The sequence below is a fragment of the Numida meleagris genome, unplaced genomic scaffold, assembly GCF_002078875.1.
Source record: "Numida meleagris isolate 19003 breed g44 Domestic line unplaced genomic scaffold, NumMel1.0 unplaced_Scaffold381, whole genome shotgun sequence".
Classification (NCBI taxonomy): domain Eukaryota; kingdom Metazoa; phylum Chordata; class Aves; order Galliformes; family Numididae; genus Numida; species Numida meleagris.
The window spans coordinates 4676-25432 of NW_018364605.1; the positions used below are offsets into that span (position 1 = coordinate 4676).

The 20757-nt window shown below is 52.6% G+C and overlaps 2 protein-coding genes and 2 long non-coding RNA genes across 6 annotated transcripts in view; all 4 read right to left on the minus strand.

The window, feature by feature from the left end:
• Positions 1 to 4418, minus strand: LOC110391489. Its single transcript, XM_021383379.1, has 3 exons — positions 1343 to 4418; positions 1025 to 1170; positions 1 to 61 (listed from the first exon to the last, which is right to left on the minus strand). The coding sequence occupies exons 1-2, from the start codon at positions 2375 to 2377 to the stop codon at positions 1030 to 1032; spliced, it is 1176 nt and encodes a 391-aa protein (XP_021239054.1). The 5' UTR covers positions 2378 to 4418; the 3' UTR covers positions 1 to 61; positions 1025 to 1029.
• Positions 4419 to 9781: 5363 nt separating this feature from the next.
• Positions 9782 to 10466, minus strand: LOC110391488. The gene is made up of 2 exons (XR_002434083.1): positions 10390 to 10466; positions 9782 to 10259 (listed from the first exon to the last, which is right to left on the minus strand). It is a non-coding gene; the product is annotated as an uncharacterized LOC110391488 (long non-coding RNA).
• Positions 10467 to 11386: 920 nt separating this feature from the next.
• Positions 11387 to 15006, minus strand: LOC110391486. Of its 3 annotated transcripts, none has more exons than XR_002434081.1 (5): positions 14988 to 15006; positions 14585 to 14787; positions 13597 to 13784; positions 12521 to 12644; positions 11387 to 11492 (listed from the first exon to the last, which is right to left on the minus strand). It is a non-coding gene; the product is annotated as an uncharacterized LOC110391486 (long non-coding RNA). The 3 variants fall into 3 exon arrangements; XR_002434079.1 differs by having other exon boundaries at positions 11389 to 11492; positions 14615 to 14787; XR_002434080.1 differs by having other exon boundaries at positions 11471 to 11489; positions 14615 to 14787.
• Positions 15007 to 15167: 161 nt separating this feature from the next.
• The window catches only part of LOC110391485 (rho GTPase-activating protein 32-like), a 12362-nt gene continuing 6772 nt past the window's right edge, over positions 15168 to 20757 (minus strand). Inside the window, exons 3-11 of the mRNA XM_021383377.1 lie at positions 20563 to 20706; positions 20004 to 20106; positions 19630 to 19765; positions 18860 to 18942; positions 18531 to 18638; positions 18107 to 18252; positions 17398 to 17599; positions 16468 to 16613; positions 15168 to 15604 (exon numbers count right to left, since the gene is read on the minus strand). Coding sequence (XP_021239052.1) covers positions 15183 to 15604; positions 16468 to 16613; positions 17398 to 17599; positions 18107 to 18252; positions 18531 to 18638; positions 18860 to 18942; positions 19630 to 19765; positions 20004 to 20106; positions 20563 to 20706 — 1490 coding nt within the window. The 3' untranslated portion in view covers positions 15168 to 15182. The remainder of the gene's footprint in view (positions 15605 to 16467; positions 16614 to 17397; positions 17600 to 18106; positions 18253 to 18530; positions 18639 to 18859; positions 18943 to 19629; positions 19766 to 20003; positions 20107 to 20562; positions 20707 to 20757) is intronic.

A 20757-nucleotide genomic window follows, 5' to 3' on the forward strand; every position in this document is an offset into this window, starting at 1 on the left:
CCTTATGAGGAGACTGGATACTGAAAACTTCTCCAAAGTCTCTATTAAACAACTGCTGTACCTAAAACCCAAGAAGAAAAGACGTTTCACATTTAAGACCACAAAACAATCATATTCTATTCCAACACAATTTCTATTCTAACTTAAATTTCCATGACTAGCGTTTCACCCACCCTGCTATGAAATGACAGACTGCGGGAAGAAACGTTCTCAGTAACGCACACCAATGCTTAAAGTATTCCGGAAATAACAAGAGACAGAGGGGAATGGAAGGGAAGGGAAATGGGGGGTGTAGTGGGCAGAAAAGGAAAGGGGAGGGGAAGGAAAAGGGAGGGGAGGAAAATGTGGGGAGAAGTGGGAAGGGAAATGACAGGAAAGAAAGGGAAAGGAAGGAAAAGCCTTCTAGCCCCACATTCCCCTATAGCACACCCCATAGCCCCATATAACCTTATATCCACCCCTACAGCCCCCCACCCCCAACCTCCGATAGCTCCACATCCCTCCCTGTAGCTCCCAACAGCCCCCCTTAGCCCCATATCACCCCATAAAGCCCCACAGCACCCTATCCTCCCGGGGAAGAAAAGGGTAGAATACAGTTTCAGACAAACAAGAAAAGATGGATGTGGGTTAATGGGGCAAGGAAACCCAGAAGTTGCTGTTTGGTCGTTGGCACTGAACTGGAGACTGCGTCCTGAAGAAAACCAGCCAAAGCTGGATCACCCTCATCAACCATGCCAAGGTCAAGAGTACACAGTGAGGAAGAGATACGGCCTTCATCCCCACGACCCCCAAAGACAGCCAACAGGAAGCACTACGCATGCTATAGGGGTGTGACTCTGAGGTGGAGCGAATTATAATGATCTCATGGAATTAATTGTAACAGTCCCTCCCTCCCTCAGGAATGCTAGCAATATGCATGCCTCGATCTTTAAATATGGAAGGTTTCTGCCTTTCGATGTGCAAGCTAGGATGGGGGTACCCCCCTTGTACACAGCGTGTGGGTGCAGCACCGTAAGAAGCATACCTGCTTTACAACCTTCCCCAGCTGTGAAGTTTGTTTCCACAAGTCATCACCGAAGCGGCTCCGCGGCTCTCGGCTGCCCTACAAATCTGGCCCGACGCGTTCTCCCGCTCGCTTCCCGCTCCGTTGTAGGAACTGCTGCTGTCTCCCTGCGGAGCCACGGAGCAAGTGTCGCGTCGCGCCCGCCCTCCAACCCGCCTTCCCCCACGACAGCTCCGCGGTCTCTGCTGCCCTCCTCTGGCCACCGGGCGGAACTGCAGGCAGCGCCCGCGCGGCCACGCGCCGAGCAACGTGGCTGCGCCGCGGACGCGTGGTGCTAACCTGCAGCGCACGGCGGGGGTGCCCGGAGCCCTGAGGCACTGCGACGCGAAGGGGCTCGGTTGCCCGGGACGGGACCGGTGGAAAAGCCCGTTCAGCGGCTCCTAGGAAAGTCGGCAGCACGCCGCTTAGAGCGATCCCGGAGCCGCTCCGTGCCGCTCCAGGGACGCTGCGCTGCCCCGGCCGCTCAACGACAGCACCGCGCGCCACCAATCCCCGAGCTGCTCGGCTCCCACCGCGGCCGAGAGCCCTTTTGAACGGCTGGGGGCCGGGGCAGGGCTGGGAGTGGACGGCGACGCCTGTCAGTCCACCGCGGCAATGAGCCAATCGGATGCCGCGAGGCGCTCGAGGGCAGCCGCGAGCCGAACCGGTACATTCCCGGGGCTGCGAACGTGGGCAGAGACGAAAGAGAGCGCGGAACGGATGAAGGACGGCGCAGAGCGCAGCAGCGGGGCGAGACAGATGCCCGCACCGCCCTCGAGCGCCTGCGGTTCCGAAGCCTCTTCCACGCGTGGCAGCGGCGAAGACCGCTCCGCTAGCGCGCGTGCGCGGTGCTAGGGCACGCGGCTGACGGTCACGTGCCACGCCGAGCCAATCGGGTGCCGCGGCGCGCGCGGGGGCCGCCTGGAGCAGAAGCGGCCCGTGGTCCCAGGGCGGGCTCGGGCGTAACAGCGCCCGAGGAAATAGGCGAGGGGCAGCCTGGATTGGAAGCGGCGGGAGAACATCGCTGAGCCGGCGGTCCAAGCCCCGACTGCAAGCCCGCACCTCAGCGCCTCGCAGAAACGGGTGCCGCTTACTCGCTGTCGGGCGCATGCGCACTGTCGCCTGGAGGAATAACCACAATAGAGACTGGCGGGTTAGCTGCGCAAAGCGACCACGACGGAGACGCGCCACTTCCGCGTGCCTGCGCGCATGCGTCCAGCCGCACCAAACCGGGACAGCGGCACTGCCGCGGATTGACCACGCGGTGGCAGCGCAGACCGCAGAAACAACTTGTGCCGTGCCTTTCACGCGGCCCGTACCACGGTCTCCGGCCATCCGCTCTCCGTTGCTTTTTAGAACACGACAAGAACACGACGTTACAACAGGAGGGGAAAAAGCGGGAATGTGGAAAAAACTAAGAAAGGGCACAGAAAGCCGTAGAAACCTTCTCCAAGCCCCAGGAACCTGTGGCACATGCTTATGAATATCTGTTAAAAAATTGAAAGAAAAACATATCCTGGAATTGATGGTGTCATGCTGAAGCTGGAGACCAAGCACAAGGGCACAGGTTATGGAGATGCTCCCTAGCCAGCTGCAGCAACAACACAAAACAATGAGAAGCACTAAGAAAGCAAGGGCAACGTTCTCTCCACGTGGAAAGCTCTTGCAAGCAAACTTGGTGGAGTGAAAAACCACCAGGCTTCCTCCTCTCGCGTGCCGTGGCCATGAGGACACAGGAACAGATCCCACATTCCTACAGGCTGCAACGTGCACGTCGCGTCACCTTCTGTCACCAGAAGCACACCGGTACCGCACAGGGCAGCCCTGCGACTTCTCCTGCCCAGAACATGAGTAACTCCCAGCAAAGCATAAAGGAAGAACATCGCTCCAAGCAATGTTCTCAGCGCAAAGAACCACCGTGCAACTGCGTGCAGCATCACACACGGCCACCAGTGACGGAATTACTCTGTTTGCCACTCTGCCTTATGGCTTAGGGAACGCAAAGCAGTCTTCCATCTCTGGGTAGATTTTTTGTCTGTGTGTTATGTAAGATGAACACAGTCTCAGCCCTTTAATCCCACATATGATACTTCCCGCAGCTATGACAGCTCTTGTGTTTTGCCCCAACCCGTGATGTTTTCCATCAATGCCACTTAATGTGTCTGAATCAAACACAGACTCTGATTTAACTGTGCAAAAACACCTCCTCCCACAATTCACTCGGACCACATTCTACACTTCAAGTCTTGCACTGAACTGTAACGCACTTCTCTGTCCAAACTATTTGGTTTGTTTTTTTCAAATAAAGCTCTGAATGGTATATAAGGTCTGTCACATGGAAATAAATGTACTGGTTGGCACTTCAACATACGTATCAATGAAGCCTGGTGAAATATGTCTTTAAGGAAACGCAACCTGCCATCTTCCATGCTATTCTTGATATCTCTGCTATCACCAGTTCCAGATTTGGTCCGATGCTCAATCTCTCACAGCTGTTTTCGCACTCCTCTGGAAGCACACCTCGGCTGCTGTAGGAGCATCAATGGAATTTTGAATGAACTCAACATATCTCAGCAACACTGCAGCAGCTGCATGACAGCAGTACCTTGGAATGAAACAAACCTGTGATCAATGTTGAAGAGCACCATTAAGTAATTTAATTAATTACACCAGGGGAATCGCCTCCCAGCCAATCAGCTGCCAACAAGACAAGGCACTCCTACACTCTAGGGCCCCATAGAGCCTTCCCAAGGGGTCTCCAAGGGCTCCCCGCTCGACCTCTGGGCACCCTGGAACACTCCCGTGGAACCCAGTGGCACCCTCATGTGCCCCAGAGGTTTCTCAGGGCCCCTACAGAGGCCCAGACGTGCCCCAGAGCTACGGAGCGTGTCACCCAACGGACTCTCGGGCACCCCAGCGAAATCCCAGAGCCTGTCCGTGCCCCTTGGCGTGCCCTAGAGGCTTCTCACTGCGTGAGAGGCTTCCCAGAATGCCAGACCCAACTCTGGGACACCCTGCAGTACTCCCTGAGCTCCCTTGGCATGCTCTAGGGCTCCTCAAAGGCTTTCCAGCACACCCTCCTGCAGTCCCATCAAGCCCCAGGACGCTATGTACCACGCCGGGCCGCGCGCTGAGAACCTTATGAATATCAGTTGAAAAAAATCATTGATGGTGTCATGTTTTTGTTTCTTTTTTTTAATTTTTTTTTGCCAACCTCCATTAGGTTATTTTTAAATAGTCATGCACTGAAATTGAACTACTGAGCAAATTTAACAGTAATGAAATGAAGGCGTGTTAGCAGAAATCACAGGGCCACATCAGTGTTATCTCATTCTGCCTTGTTCATATTTGAATGTACTGGTTTATAAATGTCTTCCCTGCACTACACATTTTATTCTTGTTGTTTTTTTTAGTGCAGTAAAACGGGTAAATTTAGGCCCTAGCAAATCTACAGGCTGTCACCGCACAAAGCTGCAGTTTGGAGTTTCATGTGGACCATTACCTCGCTTCCACAAAGATCAATGCAAACTGCAGTTTTCTACCCAAGTTCACAGATCTAAAACATGTCATTCACCTGCATAGAAGGAACAGGTGCCTCACAGCTGCCCCGAGAGTTGTGCAGGGAGCACTGAGAACCCCTGGGAGCCCTCTGCGGTGCCATGGCACACAGTGGGGGTACACACTGCCCGTGCCTCTTCTCTGTTTCCTTCAGGATTCAGGTTACTGCTAGCATTACTTCTATGGTGACTTATCCCAATCAGTTTTTGGAGATTTTCAGGGCAAAGGTATATTAATTTTTGTTAGGGTCATTAGGGTTATGATTAATGTTACTGTCTGGGTTAAGATTACCTCCATTTTCGTGACTGTTTTTTGCATTACAATTAGAGTTCATGTTACGTTTACTGTAAACTTTTAGTATTATTTTTATTGCTACATTTAGGGTTAGATACATTTTTAGCAGCAGGTTAAGGGTTAGGCTGAGTCTTACATTGTGGATTAATACCATTATCTTTAGAGCTCTTTGAAGCTTGGGGTTCGGGTCAAGGTTAAAACTAATACTGCCTCCCAGCCCACCGGGCCCCCCCAGTGCCATCCGACTCCCTGCCAGTCAGGGCCCCCAGCACCACCCGCTTCTAGGCTCTAGAACCCAAGGAGAGGTCTGAGGCACCAAGCACAGCAATACAGCCTGACTGGATAACTCTCCTGTAGAACTGCAGTGCTCCAGGATTCGATACTCACGTAGAAAGTGCATTGCCTGAGCAACGCAGAGGAAGGCAACGGGAAGAATAGGGCAAAACAAGGAGTGCATCCAGGGAAAGCAGGGAAAAGGTGAGAGGAAAGCCACAGGCAGCCTGCAGGGCACCCTGAAGTGCTGTAACGTGCTCTGGGAGCACTACATTCTGCCACAATATCTAATGGGTCAACGCTGGCCTGCGTACACTGTCCTTACCTCTTTGGGCAACCAGCAGCCAGTCAGCAAAGCTGGGTTCTGAGCCAATCCTGTAAATATGGCTACTCATTGCTGAGCAGCATCTGGGCAAGGATCGGCAGGCGATCAGGTGCTGTGTTTTTCCCATATCAGTGGGATGTGGATTCCTGCTACTTTCCCCTGTTTTTTGCTGTATCCACAAAGAACCACAAAACTCTGTGGAGTTCTTGCACCACTTGGGGGCACCACAGTTCTCCACGGCCACCAGTTGAATGCAGTACAATAGAGAAGGGACTGCCCTGCAGGTTGAGGGAGGTGATCCCACCCCTCTGCTCAGGCCTCAGCTGGAGTACTGCATCAAGGTGTGGAGCCCTCAGTACAGGAAAGACATAGACCTGCTGGAGCACGTCCAGAGAAGGGCCACAAATATGAACCAAGGGATGGAACACCTCTCCTACGGGGACAGGAGGAGAGCTTGGGCTGTGCAGCCTGGAGAAAAGAAGGCTGCGAGGTGACCTGAGAGCGGCCTGTCAGTATCTAAAAGGGAATGACAAGAAAGAAGGGGACAGACCCTTTAGCAGGGTCTGTGGTGCTAGAAGAAGGGGAAACAGTTTCAAGCATAAAGAGGGAAAATGTAGGTTAGATATAAGGAAAAGGTCTTCTCCAGAGAGGGTGGTGAGGCACTGGAACAGGTTGCACAGAGCTGTGGTGGACGCACTGTCCCTGGAGACTTTCAAGGCAAGGCTGGCTCAAGCCCTGGGCAGCCTGATGGAGCTGCGGATGTCCCTCTTCATTGCAGGGGAGTTGGACTAGATGGCCATTCAAGGTCCCTTCCAACTCCAAGGATTCTACGATAAGATGCCTGAAGCCATGAGACATGGTGACATGAAGGAAGTCGATGGCCAGGGTGTGATCGGGGCAGGCAGGGAAGCCAATGTGCACAGTGGCTCCCCGGATACTCACCAAGTACTCCGGTCAGGATGATCCTGACTGGCACGTTCCACATTGGTCACAGAGCCACTCCGTGCCAGTCCCAGTATTCAGCAGACCAGGGGCCTCGCTTCTTCAAGCTGTCAGGTCCTGCAGCTGCTGAGCTAGCTATTGAATGGTGGCCAGGGGATGGGAGGGAGAAGGGTAAGGGTTCACGAATCACACAGATTAGGAAGGAACCTAATAGTGTCCCCTGAAGACCGGGATGGAGATTCCTGGGGCGATCGCAACTACAGATGTTGAGAAGAGAACAATCCTTTGTTTCCCATAAATCCCTCTGAAGATGAAGGCAAACTTGCCATTAAAACAGGAAGACCTGTAGGAGCCCAGGGTGGTCAACCACGATGTACTATGGGAACTGTCCCCTGGGATCCATTACCACTGACAGATTTACAAGAGAGATATAGCAGAGAAGCAGGAGAAACTTGAACAGGACACTCCTGGCAAGGCTGCTTGAGTGGTGGAAACCATATTATGCCAAGAGAGGATGAATAAAATGGCTACTGGGTTCCAGGAGCGTTCTTAAGCTCAGGTCCTGGCCTGGTAGGTGCACCTGGCTCTGTCACCAGCCACGTAGCTTATTGGGCTGAGAGAATGGACCCCACGGAGCGAGGTGAACCCCTTGCAACCCCCAGTCCATCTCTAAATGAGCCTCCCACAGCCAGCACTAAAGCTGCCTGCATACAAGCAACGCATAAACAAGGGGCTCCTGATTTTCCATTACCAGCTCAGGTAGGTTTTGCATTGCTTAAACCACTAATTAGAGGAGCCCTAGCAACCCTTAAACCCCATCAAGCTGTGAAATGGGATGAGATCAAGGGACACACAGAACAGTTTAATGCGTGATCACAATGCACAGAAAGCCCTAAAACAACCCTGTGCATGGGTGGTATTAATACAAGGCACTGTTCACTACAGTCATGAAATGGACTGGAATGATGCAGTAGCAGACAAACAGAGCTCGGAGCCCCAGGTTGGAGAATATAAGGTGAGAAACATGAAAGACAAAAGAGAGGCTCAACCAGAAGATAATGGGCTTAAAAAAGGGTGCAAACAGGATCTGGAGAATGCAGAACCCATTTATGAAAAAGGGCATCAGCTCAAGGCATTCACAGAGCTGTAATGTTTGGTCAGCTGACCAGCGTTATCCTGGCATTAATTGAAGCATTCCAGAAATGAGGTTGCAGTGAGGGAAAGGAACGTATATCAGTCCCTCCATCACCAGGTCAGAGAAAAGATAACCCCTTCACCTCCTTTGGAGAACTGAACGGCATTGTAAGGACACGCAAAGCAGATACGGCTGCTTTAAACCAGACTCAGATCTGACAAAAGACAGAGATCACAGCCCTGAAATAAAGAAGGAATTACTTACCCCTTCCCAAGGACCAGAGCTCACCCTCCAAAGAAGGCAGTCTCCAGGTAAAGACAGGTAACCACAAGGCCCTATGGCTCCCAGCCCTTAAATGAGGTCAGGGAAGGCTGGAGACAGGTTCAGCCCCATCGGGTCCCACAGCTGAACAGCTTCCACCTGTGCTCGCAGGGCTGGCTACACCCCTCACCAGGTGCTCAGTCACCGGTTCAGGCTGTGACCTGACAGTTCCCATACAGGCGTGAAGCAAAACAGAATGAGTAAAACAAAATGTCCATCAAGGAGGGGTTTATCAATGATGAGCTACGACAGCCCACATACTTGGATTCCAGTTGGTCCTCAAAGACAATTGGTGACATTTCTACTCAATAGGAGAGCACAAATTTCAACACTAACACACCCTACTGGACTCCGAGCACCCCCCCAGTGTATTCCAGTACACTCGACCGGATGCCCAGAGTCCCCCAGGGCTTTGCAGTGCACCACAGAGGTGTCCCTGCGTCATCCCATGGACTCGAGGGCAGGAGAGCGGAGTGCCGGAGCTGTCTGTGACACCGGGAGGGGGTGGATCACGAAACGCTCTAAGACACGAGTGGGAGTGTTGGAAAGCAGACATTCCTTCATAGCAGCGCTGGATACACGGGGGTAATCCTCAGTGTCCCCTCAGTGTCCCCACAATGTCCCTGTGTCCCCTATGTCCCCACATCCCCCAACACCCTCCCAATGTCCCCCAATATCCCCACATCCCCCAGTGTCCCCAGTGTCCCCACAATATCCCTCTTCATGTCCCCAATGTCCCTAGATATAACCACATTCCCAGTGCCCATCAGCTGCTGGGAGGCAGCAGCGACAGCGCCAGTGACAGCGGGGACAGTGACAAGGACATTGCTGTGCTATGTGGGCCACCTCGTGCTGTGCACCGACACCACAGTGAGGGCATGGGGACATGGTGGGACATGGGGATACAGAGGCAACACGGAGACATGGGGGGGATGAAGGGACATGGAGGGGACATGGCGACACAGGGAGGGGACACAGAAGGGACATGGGGAGAGGACACGGGGGGACACAAAGACATGGGTGGGACACGAGGACACAAAGGGGACACAGACATACGGGGGGGACATGTGGGGGACATGGTGACTTGGGGGGACATGGAGGGGACACGGAGGGCACGTGGTGACACAAGGGACATACAGGACACAGTGCTGGGCTGTCCCCGTAGGTGCCGGTGGAGGCAAAACTGGAGGTGACCCAGAGCCACTTGTGGGGCACTGCACTGCAGGTGGGGGCCTGCTCCAGCAGGTGGGCACGGGGGGACATGGACATGGACAGCAGGGGATAGAGGGGTGGGGAGGGATAGAGGGACAGGGGGTCATTGGGAGGGGACTGCGGGGGGATGGAGGGACAGGGGGACAGCATGAGGTGGCAGCAGGAGTGATGTTGGGGTGATACTGGGAGAGTGACACCAGGGAGTGGTGCTAGGATGACACTGGAGTGATGTTGCAGAATGACCCTGGGGAGTGATGCTGGGGGGTGACAGCAGGGAGAGACGCGTGGGTGGTGACACTGGGGTGACATTAGGGTGATGCTGGGGGGTGACATTGTTGGGATGACGCTGGGGGTTGTAGTGGAATGTTAAGTCATGGCCTAAACCAGTGATTGAGCACCTGGTGGGAAGGCAGGGCCAATACAGGGGAGCTCAGGTGCATGCAGGTCAGGATCCTCCCGACCGGAGTAATTGGTAAGCACACAGCCTTCCCTAGCTGCCCTCACTGCGTCCTGATAACCAACCTCCTGCATGTCACTGTGTCTCATGGCCCTGGGCCTCTCGCTGCAGTGCCGCTGGTAAGCAGCAATGTGCACAGGGCACAGCCACGTTGCTCTGAGAAAGGAGCACCCCAAAAGCTCACCTCATCCAGAATTGTAGTTTGACGTTTAGCATTTTTTTAAGTGTATTTTCTTCTTATATATTTTGTTTTGAAAGGAGTGGTCACACATTTTTGTGTCCTAAATTACACTAGAACTTGAAGTGGAAGCTGAAGACTCAGACCCAATATTGCAGAGCCACTGCTGACTCCAAATCCATGCACGGAGTCCAGGCTGTGCTCAGGAGTTAATCCAGGATGAGAAGCTGCTATTGGTCTTGAAGCAGGCGGGAGTTTATCGATACATAATGCTACATTCCTTGTTTTACTGCTTTTATAATCAGGGAGAGTATGCGGTCTGATCCAATGTGTTGGAAAAGTGTTTTTTAATGACTGTCAGGTAACAGTAGCAGCAGAACAGCAGGCCGTTGCAGGGGGAAGGCATGGGGAAGGAAGGGGGAAAGAAAGGGGTACAGCAGCCGCTGCCTTCTGCTGCTGCTCCTCTCAGTCTTTCAGCTGCAGCTTCTGCATCATCTCCACAAGGCTGTTCACTGCGGAGGACTAGAAAGCAAGAAAGCAAGTGTAAAAATAGGACACCACTTCCCTCAGGACTTCACAATCTCATTCATGTCTGACAGACTGAGGCCCTGAGAACAACAAGCGCGCTTGTCTCTGTTCACCAAGGACTCACCTCTGCATGTGCAGTGGCAGCTCTGAGAGAAGCCTTCTTCATTTCCGCTCTCTTCCTTCTGTCTTTTTCTTCTTGCTATAAAACAACAGAAAAGATACATTCATTTCCTCAACAGCAAAACTGCAGAAACACGGGTACCATAAAAGCAGATAGCAGGAAAAAGACAAAGGACATTTGTCTAGGAAGCCTCTCGCAGGACGACGTTTCCAGTGGGACATGCAGAAGTCCACTATGTATTCAATGGGAAAAGACAGGGCTACACATTCTGGCACGTCCTTGCCTTTGGACTTCATAGCCTTCAACTCTTTTCCCCTCTACAGAGAAGGAAAAAGCAAAGCAAACCCTAAGGAAACTCAATGTGCTTGCTAAGGGAAGCAGCTCAGCAGGGCAGGTACCACAGCATCTTCTTACCTCTTAGCTTTGAGGTCCATAACTGCTTACTCGGCACTGGGGCAAGCCCAGGGTGTGCTGGTGGAGCTGGCACACGGTCTCTGCTCTGATGCGCCCTCTGAGCCTTCTCCCCATTGGGCTCCCCCTTCACTTGTTGGCAGGCTCCAGCTCCGCTTTTTGCTTCTCTTCCAAGCCCTGGGGCTTTCTTCCAGACAGAGTCTTGGAGAAAGCGGATGTCAACCGCAGGGGAAGGTCTTCCTCCTGTGCTGGGCCTGCTCTTCCAGGAAGCCCTCCAGCCTGGAGACGAGCTCCCTCAGCAGCACCCTTCTCTGTTATAATCAAGAAGGAGAAGCAACAAGATTTAAAGCGAGTCCAGCACTGCTTTTGGTCTGCAAAATGGGCCACAATACTAGGAAATCTGCTCTTGAGTGTTCGCGGTAATGGATCTTAAGATCACGGGTGAAGTGTGTGTTCCCATTTCAAATCAGGACAGGAAAGCTAACTGTAAATCCCAGGGATTAAGACCTCAAACAGCACGCAACGAGAACAGTCCCAGGAAAGAACAGATGGAAAGCCTAACTAGAAAGACAGTGCATCAAACCCAGATGCCTGTTGTTTATCTGTACCTCTCCTTGGTGCTATGCCACACTCCATGCTCCTCTGCTGCCTTTCTGCATGGCTGCACTTTGCCGGAAGGCTGCTTGCATCAGCTTCTGACAGAAAGGAAACAAGAAATACTTGAAGAACATCTCTTTGGAGGGAGATTTTAGCACAGCCAGCCACAAACTTCTTGTCTTCAAGCGCAGTTTCTTAAATTTGCCTTTCTGCTGCTCCAATGTTGTGCCATTTCTGCAGTCAGCACAGATCTGCCATGGCAGCAAATGAACCCCAGCTGGCCTGACAGCTCGACGTTCTGCAGAGCAAAGGTGCATCCGCAAACAAAATGCAACCTGCTAAAAAAGCTGAGAAACGTTTTTTGCCTCTCAAAGGAATGCGCTCAGCTCTAAGCACCACCATTTATACACAGACTCGCATCACACTGCTGCCATCAACTGCCCCTGCTGCCCTCTCAAAAACTTCCACAACGGTTCTACAGCACCGCCGTCAGCACCTCTTTCCTCTTGTTCCCTCCTGTTTGCTCACTTATTTCTCTTGTTGCATAGTGACCCTTGTTTTGTCATTAGCCACCGCAGCCACCACCAACCAAAACAAAACCAGAAACCTTTATTCGTCATTACTGCCAAACATACAGCGGCCACGGCACAGAAATGAGAGATGATTGCTCGGCCTCTGACTTGCTCTCGGAATTCCCATCAAGAATATCTGCTGGCTGAGTGCAAGAGCAGAGGCTGCATGCTAAAGCAGCTCCATGCCCCCAGCCAACCATGGAAATCCGTCCCTCAAGGAGCTCCCACTCACCATCAGCCGCCATTCTGAACCCCACTGTGCAAAACAAATGTCACTTCCACTGCAAATTACTGCAGTCACCAAAGCTCAGCCCGCGACCCAGGTACTAGACTTCCTCCTCCTCCTGTTTTCCATCTTAGCCCATACTTCCCCTCCCCAAAAATACAACACCATTTTGACAGCCAAAGCAAACTAATGCATCACTTTTCACTGCTCCTTCCTGCACTCCCAAATTAATGGGTACTTGACATCCCCTACAGCACTGCACCCGCTCAGAAGAAACATTCCAAAGTCATTCTTTCATACTTTGTGACAGAGGACTGAAGAAACTCACTTCAGAGTGGCGCTAAGGATGGTCCATCCCCATCGTGTCCCTCTGTGCACTGAAAGGCGCAGCTGGATCTCTTGCAGCCTGCTGGCTGCTGCTCCCAAACACGGGGAACCGCACCGTGCTGCTCCTGAAAAGAGAAAGGAAGAAACGTTGGTGGGAATGGGCACCCAAGGTTTGCAGGGGGGTTCCAGATCATGCCAGAGACAGGATATCAGAGTGCTGAGACACTATTTATCACTAAAGGAAACATTTGGGAGCATATTCACCACATCTGCACAAGCCGTAATCGCTGGGCACATTCAGCTTTCCTATCGCTCAGTCGGAGGAGGCACCCGCTCTCAGACATCAGCTCAGGGAGCTCAGCTGAGACACGTGCACAATGCCAGGATTATTCTGAGGGAAACAATGTCTTCAAATGCCACGGTTACATCCATCTGAAATTATCGTGCAGAGTCTTAGGTCTTGACCACCATTTCTTCCCCACCCTTCACTACTCCAAGCAGCTAAAACGAACTCGAAAGAAGAAACCCAGCGCAGCAGGGACCTGGCAGACCGTAACCAAGCGCGGCTCGCAGGAGGGCAGTGCCCGCCCTTTGCTACCACCCTGCTCCAGCAGGCTCAGAAGTCTGAGCCACGCTGTCCTTTTGCAGCTGTGAAGAAAAGACTTTCAGCACCTAATGCCAACGTTTCTCACTAAGATACACCTAAGGCATTGCATTCTCTTCCCTCTATCTCCTCCCAGTCCTCCCCTAGAAACAGGAACCACTATGATTTCACAGCAAATGCATCTGGCCTGCAAGAGCACATTGAACCACCTACAGCAATGAAACGTGGTTTTGTGGATTGGGTTTGAAAACATGCCTTTAGACAGCTGTCTCCCTGGAGCCAAAAGGCAACCAAGCAGGAAAATAAGAGTCCAGCCTGAAACATGCCTATGCTTTAGCCCAGGCTGTTAGCGAGCGCAGAATCCAACTCGTTATTGAGGTAACAAATGACCAGCGGGTCTCCCCCTGCTCCACCCCTTCCCCTTAACAAGGAGAAAAAGGAAGAAAACCCAAGCAAAAGAAACACAGCCATACCTTTCTACACGCAGAGCAGAAATGCAAACAGCGGTTGTCTCCTTGCTGAGACATGGGGGGAAAGGTCTCAGAGGAAGCCCAAGTTCTTGCGGTTCTCTCCACAGGGACTTCCCCAGCTCGTGGAAAGAGCTGGCTTCACCCTTTCTTCAATTGCCTTCATCCCCAAAATCTCCTTTTGGAAAGGAAGCCTAAAGAAAGAATCAGCAAGTGAAAAATAAGGAGGAGTAAGCATTTTCCCAGCTTTCTTCTGTCATGCAATTGACAGAACTCTTGAGGAGGGCAGTCTCGAAATCAACAGGTTACGAGAACTGTTCCCAAAATACATCCATCTTCTGTACAGGCAATTGGTAGGAGCGGGGGTGTGAGAATGAGGAGGCGTGGGGAAATTCAGGTGAGGGAGGACACGCATGTGCGTGCAAATGGGGGAGGGCAGGGAGGAGGGTGTGCAAAGGAGGCAGGGTGGCAGACATAGGTGCTTCTGCACGTGGGTAGGCAACAGAAAGCTGTGGCAACAGAATTTGTGTGCACATGGGGTTGCACATGTGTGTGTGCCACATGGTTGAGTGCAAGGATGGAACTGCACACATGTGAGCGTGCACAGCTGTACAAACAGGAGGGGCTGCACATGCATGGCAGTGTGTGTGCAAGGAGAGGGTGGTACAGGTGTGGGCGTGCATGTGGGGAGTGCAAGAAAGGTGCTGCACACATCCTCACACAGGAGAGCGCAAAAGGAGTTACTGTCCTGTCACAGGAATGGTGCTGTGCTGTGCTCCTGCCTTTGGCAGCCCCCAGAGAAAGGCTGTGACGGGCACAGCACCTTTGTGTTGCACTGACTCCTGCCCTGCTGCACCCAAGGCACCGCTCTCCTTTCTCAGAAACAGCAAAGGGAAGACGGAAGGGAAGGCTGGCAAAGAAGAGTCTGACATCGTTTGCAAGATAGCGTGGTTTGCTCATCATACTACAAAGATTTCCTTTTGATTTCATCCACTGAATCCAGCGGAGCGTGACTGCATCCCACCTCCCTGAGAAACGCTACTGCAGCTGAAGAGAGGAGGAGGCAGCCGCTCATCTGCAGACCCAGCAGCACGGCCTGACGTGGGGCAGGGCGAGCTCCTCCTGCCGCAGCGTGATGACGACCCGTCTGGAGATGATCTGCAGGGACCACTCGTAGGTGGTAGCCAGGAACAGACGCTGCAGGAGACAGGTGTTAGGGAGAAGCCAAGGCACGGAAGACCTTCAAAAAGCACTGAAAAGCATCACAAAGCCACAGCCCGGACGCTGGGGATTACAATGAGCAGACACCAGGGTGCTAGACATTATCTGCTACCATACAAAACGGTAGCAGAGCTCTCGCTGCAGACAGCCCAAAGCCACACAAAATGGGAACAAACCCCAAGCTCTGCTGCACAAGCCCCAAAGCCATGCTGCTGCAAGATGAAGTGCCTCGCTGTTTCTTCTGTTCAATCCCTGTGAATGAAGACTCGGAATGCAGGCAAGGTGTCCATCGAGCACGAGTGTGCATTTATTCATTAAAAGGCAGGAGGCTGGGAGAGGTCCAGAGTAAAGAAGGGACTCGTCTTCTCTCGTCACGGAGAGGCTGGCTCGGAGCTCGTGGTGCTGCCCGGTTTCTGGGTCCGGCTGCCTGCTTCTACGTCCTCCTCAATGAGGCTCTGCTTCTCCTCACGGACGCTGTCCTGCTCCTGCACAGAGGTGCTGCTCTCGGAGCACTCGGACTCTGCATGGGGTGGGCTACACTGGGAAGACGCTGGGTCACACTCCAACCTAGTGACTGTCTCCTCTGGCACGCTCCGGACAACGTCTTCAGCAGAGCCGGGAGAAATGAGGGCACAAACTTGGATGACCTCCTTGTCCCCATCACTGTTCTCAAGTGGAAGGCTGTCATCCGAACAGCAGCCATTCATGCTCCCTGACAGCTCTCCACTGATGGCAGCACACAGTACACCACTACTCGCTCTGGCTCTTCCGGGTTGAGAAGGGCTCCATTCACCTAGGAATGAGTAGACACACAGGGGTTACTGTCAAACTTTCACCGTCCAAGGAGGCAATGGCTTGGTGCTGTTTTTCAAGCAGGCTGCTGCTTCCTTCACAAGTCCCGCTGTCTCCTCGTTCCACTAGGGAAACAAAAGCGAGACGGTGACAAGCTGCGTTAAGAAAGTGGTTGACATTTGGTTACGTAGTGGCGGCAGGAAGAAGCTATTAGGCTTCTAGCAACAGTACCACTGTCTTGAAAGTAACTCTTGTGCTGTTATTTCTTTTTCCTCTTTTGTTCGTACTCCAAAGCCCTTCAAGAAAGCCTTTATCCTGCAGCAGTGTTAATATGCTTTACTGTCTCAGACAGACTCATTCAGGATTTGTGGGATGTTTTTCTGTAAAAATGCATCGCTGCCATTTTTAAATTTGGAAAGAGACAGCAAAATACGTACAGAAGGGGCTGCAAAGACAGAGCAGCTACAGACAGAGACGTAGCTACAGGAAGATGCTGGATGCCTTCTTTCTGTGGGAATGTTTGTGGAAAAGCGCCTGGACGTAGTTTCAATGCGTGCCTTCTGACACAAAAGCAACACGCAGCCAGAAATGGATTCTTACTTCCCTCAGAAGTGTCAGAAGGAAACGTTCTGAGGCATATTGTAGCGGTGCCCATACACTGTCTGTCAAAACCTACTCGGGGGAAAGGCATGAGAGGGGTGCGCTCTGGCAGGTGCAGATCCTGAGTTCACAAGAGGAAAGACAGGGGTTAACTGAAGATGGTAGGTCCGGGCTTGAACGCTAGAAGGAGATACAAGCGCACTGAACGCAGGAATTTTATGTTGCTGAAAAGCACTGTCTTGAAAGCTGGATTTGCACCCTTACCTGCCAGGACTGTGACTCCTGTTTCTGAGGGCTCCCTGGGATCGCGACGCAGTTTGCGCTTGGCCGCAGAGGATGGTTTTCCCAGGCTGAAGCAGGAACACCAAGAGCCAGCTGCTGAGTTCTCCATTTCTCTGGGTGGACTTTTGCTGCAGTGAGAAAGCAGGGAATGGTGTGAGTCGTGGCGCAGGGGGACGGAAGAGCTGCATTTAGCCCCTGCCAGCAGTTGCTTGTTACCAGCACTGCCTGCTTTCTGCTGAAACAGAACTTAGGGACTCGGTCTGTTTCAAACAGCTGAGGATGTTTCCATTCTTATAGCACAACCCTGAACTCCTGCCATATAAATTCCTCAAATGTACGTAAATCAGGATGCAGAGCAGGTGAGCAAAGGCTCCGTAGCTGTACAGTACAGCATCTAAGGGATGGCTTTGATTTAGCTGACAGGCGTAACTGCTTTCTGAGGAACCGGGCAGCCAGAGAGGACACTCAAAAGCATCTCTGGCTCTTACAGGAGCACCCCATCGCCCTCATCTCTCTGCCATGCTTCATTTCTAGTGCCAGCAAGTCTGACCAATAGCTCTGCTCACAGGAGAACCGGAATTTGTTTCAGGCACGCAGTCCTGAAATCTGGAATCCGATCTGTCCAGGTACAGCTAGGACAGGCAACGATAGACATCAGCGTGGCTTTATACATCTCCTCTCTGCCTGCTCAACAAGGAAGGAACGGCACCGTTGTGTGGCTAAACTAAGCTCATCGGGCAATGGTACGTTACTTGAACCCTCAGAGCCCAAAGTGAGCGGAAATTGGCTGCAACGCTTCATGCATGATTAGCATAACTCAGTTTCAGCAAGGATTTGCAGGAGAAAAAATGGAAAAAAAAAACACCCGCCCAGACAGTTACGCTAGGTGCTGGAAAAGCAAGTCCTCTGTACCTTTTGGGTGGAAAGTCGATGACTGTGTGGAATTGCCCCTGTAAAGCTGCGGGGCCTTCTTCCACTTCAATCTCCCTGCTCTCTGCCATGACGGGAGAGCCGCTGTGGCCTCGTGCCCGTGCCTGTGCCTCCTCCAGTGTGAGCAGCTTGGTGGAAGGAGAAGACACCCCCGCAGACTTGGGCCCTGAGAAAGAACTGTGCCCTGGAAGGGAAAACCACCCGTAAGAGGGAGGATCAGAAAGCAGCAGCACAGCCATCGCAGCTCCTGGGGACATCTTGTATTCTTCTAGGACCCCATTATCCTAGCCACTGGAAGATGAGCTCCAAAGAACCCTTTTGTCAGAGGGATGTTGATGGCAAAGGGCATCCTCAGACTTAAGAGCGGCTTCCTGCATTGAAGCAGGCCAACAACAACCCTAGAAAATGGGGGCAGGTAAGTCAGAAAGCTTCACTGCCACACTTCAATCAAGCTTCAATCAACCAATCTGCTGCATGCAAAGCGTCATCGTGACAGTGGCGGTTTTCTTCTTGTCAGGCCTGGGTTTGGACGTTCTCAGGAGCCAGCAACAGGCAGGATGCCATACTCTTAGCTAAGCCCAGAAGGCTGCTGTCTCCTCGACAGTACAAGCACATGTCAAAGATCTTGGAGAAGGTCTGCATTGGATCAGGGTGTCTGATCAAGACAAAGCTAACGGAGGAAGACACTCACCTGCTCCATCTCCGACGTCTGATGCGGAGCTGGAGCCGAACAGGACGTCCGTGTGGGTCAGGATGAACTCCACCACGGCCGACTGCGTCTGCACTTCCATGAAGGCAGCTCCTCCGCTGACGCACACAGACTCGCTCTGCGGTGATCTGAAGAAACGGCAGGTGAAGGAAAAGTGCCATCAGGCAGAAGGCTGGCAAGATGCACGCCCCTTGGGTAAGGCTTTGCCACCTGTCAGCTATTGTGCCTCACTGCACGGGCACACAAGACTTTCGGGACACTGGAGAGATGACATCTCAGCAAAGCATGACACAAGGGACCACACAGTCACACAAGAGAAGAGCACGCTGGAAGGAGTTAAAGGGGAGATGGCTACTTGCTGGAGAACGGAACTAGGCGTTCTGTTGAAATGGGAAAAAAAGTTTACCTTAAGAGGTTTGGAGCCCACACAATCGCTAAGTTCTTAGCGTGCATATTTGTGACGGAGGAGCTCCCAGCCAGACAAGCTAAGTGTCTCATCAGGTACTCCAGGGTCCTGGAAAACAAGACAGGCAAACGTTCAGCACCAACGAGCATGCCATGCTGCATCTCACAAAACAAGCCTCAACTCATTCTCTCCTTTTTTTTTCTGCGAGCAACCACAAGAAAAGTGGAACGCAGGCATCATGTGGCTAGCGCAAGACAAAACCTGCAATCGCATCGCTTCCCTCGGAAACGCAGCAGGCCTGAGCTCAACAGACTGCGGGCAGCACTGACCTGTAATGAGGCGGGGGCAGCTGCTGGAGGACGTCCCGCATGCTCACCAGCCGCTCCTCATCCGTAGCGGCAGAAACGGCCTCCTGGAATAATGCAGAAAGGGATTCAGACGCAGCTCAGGCTACATACCTGCCACATGGTCTGCAACTATGGGGACAATGCACTGTTGCTCAGCACTGAGCCGGATTTTAGAAGCCCAGCCTCTCTGCCCTCCAAGAAGCATCTTGGCCACAGACTGGCATGCAGCTGATGCCATCAAGGCCAAGGAATCCAAGCGCTGGGCCGCTATACGGCCTCACTGTGCAGCCCAGCTCCTTGCAGTGGGCATTCATCTCCAAGTACCATTTGCTTTTAATCCCATTCCTCTTCTGTAAACAGTTGGGCAACAGCAAGAAAACGGGAATTCTTGCAAGCACTCTTAATACGGAAATCACCGCCTACGGGGACCACTAAAAGTGGCATCAGGAGGATGCAGGATGCGGCAAAGACACGCCAGTAAACCTCAGGGAGCAACAGAAAAAGGACCTCAGGCCTGGGGCGCTGCTGCACCCACCTCCCACCCATCCATCCCAAGGGCAGCATGCTAACACCAGCTGGGCATCTGGTGTGCAGGAAGCTGCTGCTTTTACAGACACACCCTGTGGATCCCTAGAAAAACCCCAACGGAAACAGAAACAAGACAACAAAGCTGCGCAGATGTACGCGTACGTGACAGGCCACGCCAAGAGGCCCAGGGAAGAGGGAAAGGAAAGACACTGCCTTGTGCTTACCGAGAACTTCTCATACAGATGCTCGCTCAGCAGAGGGCTCGGGAGCTCCCTGAAGTACATTTTGCAGAGGGAGCTCACGCTGTGAACGTCGCGGACGTCCGTTAGCTCAGGAACCTGCTCAGACTCGAATTCCTGGCTGCAGAGAAGGACACAAAAACGGGCCGAGGCGTTAGAAAAAGACGAGACCAAGGAAAAAGCAAGACAAAAGACAGTCGAGAAAACAAAGGGGTTCCTGATTGACAGGAGAACAGAAACAGTCACCAACGCCACGGGAGCCATGCTAGATGACAAGTTTCCAAAAGGAGACCTTTTCTTTTTGCTAAGGCCTTCACACACTTAGTCTGACAACTGACTGCCACTCACAGCACTCTTACCGCAGCTTCTGGATCCTGGAGGCGACGCCAGACAGGCGGTATATCCCCCGCACCACGCCGTGCTGCTCAATGAATTCCGCGCAGCTCCTGAGGACCTGGGGGACTACAGAACAAGTGCCAGCCGTTAGTTGAGCTTCGTCTTCAAGTCCTGCTTCAGGCTGTGCTCTTGTCAGATGCCAGCCAGCAAGCCCACACGGCCTACTGCTTAGCTCTTCCTTAGAGGAGAAAGCTGCCACAGATGTCACGGCAGCAGCTGGAGAGGAAACCGGACAGAGGTGTGTTCCTCGCTTTCAAGAAACGCCAGGACCTACCAATCAGCCTGCAGAAAGGAATGCTGGGGAAGCCAGAGACATCGCGAGTCTCAGCGCAGCTCCCACACGAATACGCACTCATGAAGTTCAATTCCCCCTCCAAAAAATATCCATCCATTTCTCTCTCAGCCATCAGATCCCATCCCACGTTTCTACACGGCTATCAACCTGACCCTTGCTAGATGTGATCTCTTTTGAACCTTTAGATTCCCACCAGAGGAAGATCCCAACAATGGGCTGTTCCTTACCGTCGTGGCCAGAGTGGAGAAGATGCTCGCCCAGCTCACACCCAAACACCCTTTCCTTCACCGTCTCCTGCTGCTTTGCTTTCTTTGGGCGGGCCTTCACGAGCGAACGAAGGAAGGTCATGATCTTGCCCCCTTTCTTTGACACTGCACAACAACAGGAAGAAACCAGTTCAGTTCAGGTTTGGCTCGCTTGGA

Coding starts and splice junctions, on each gene's coding strand:
- LOC110391489 (XM_021383379.1), bottom strand. CDS start 2,377: ATGGCCGGAGACCGTGGTACGGGCCGCGTGAAAGGCACGGCACAAGTT. Junction 1,171..1,342: donor ACCCCCGCCGTGCGCTGCAG/GTTAGCACCACG, acceptor GTGGCTCCGCAG/GGAGACAGCAGCAGTTCCTA.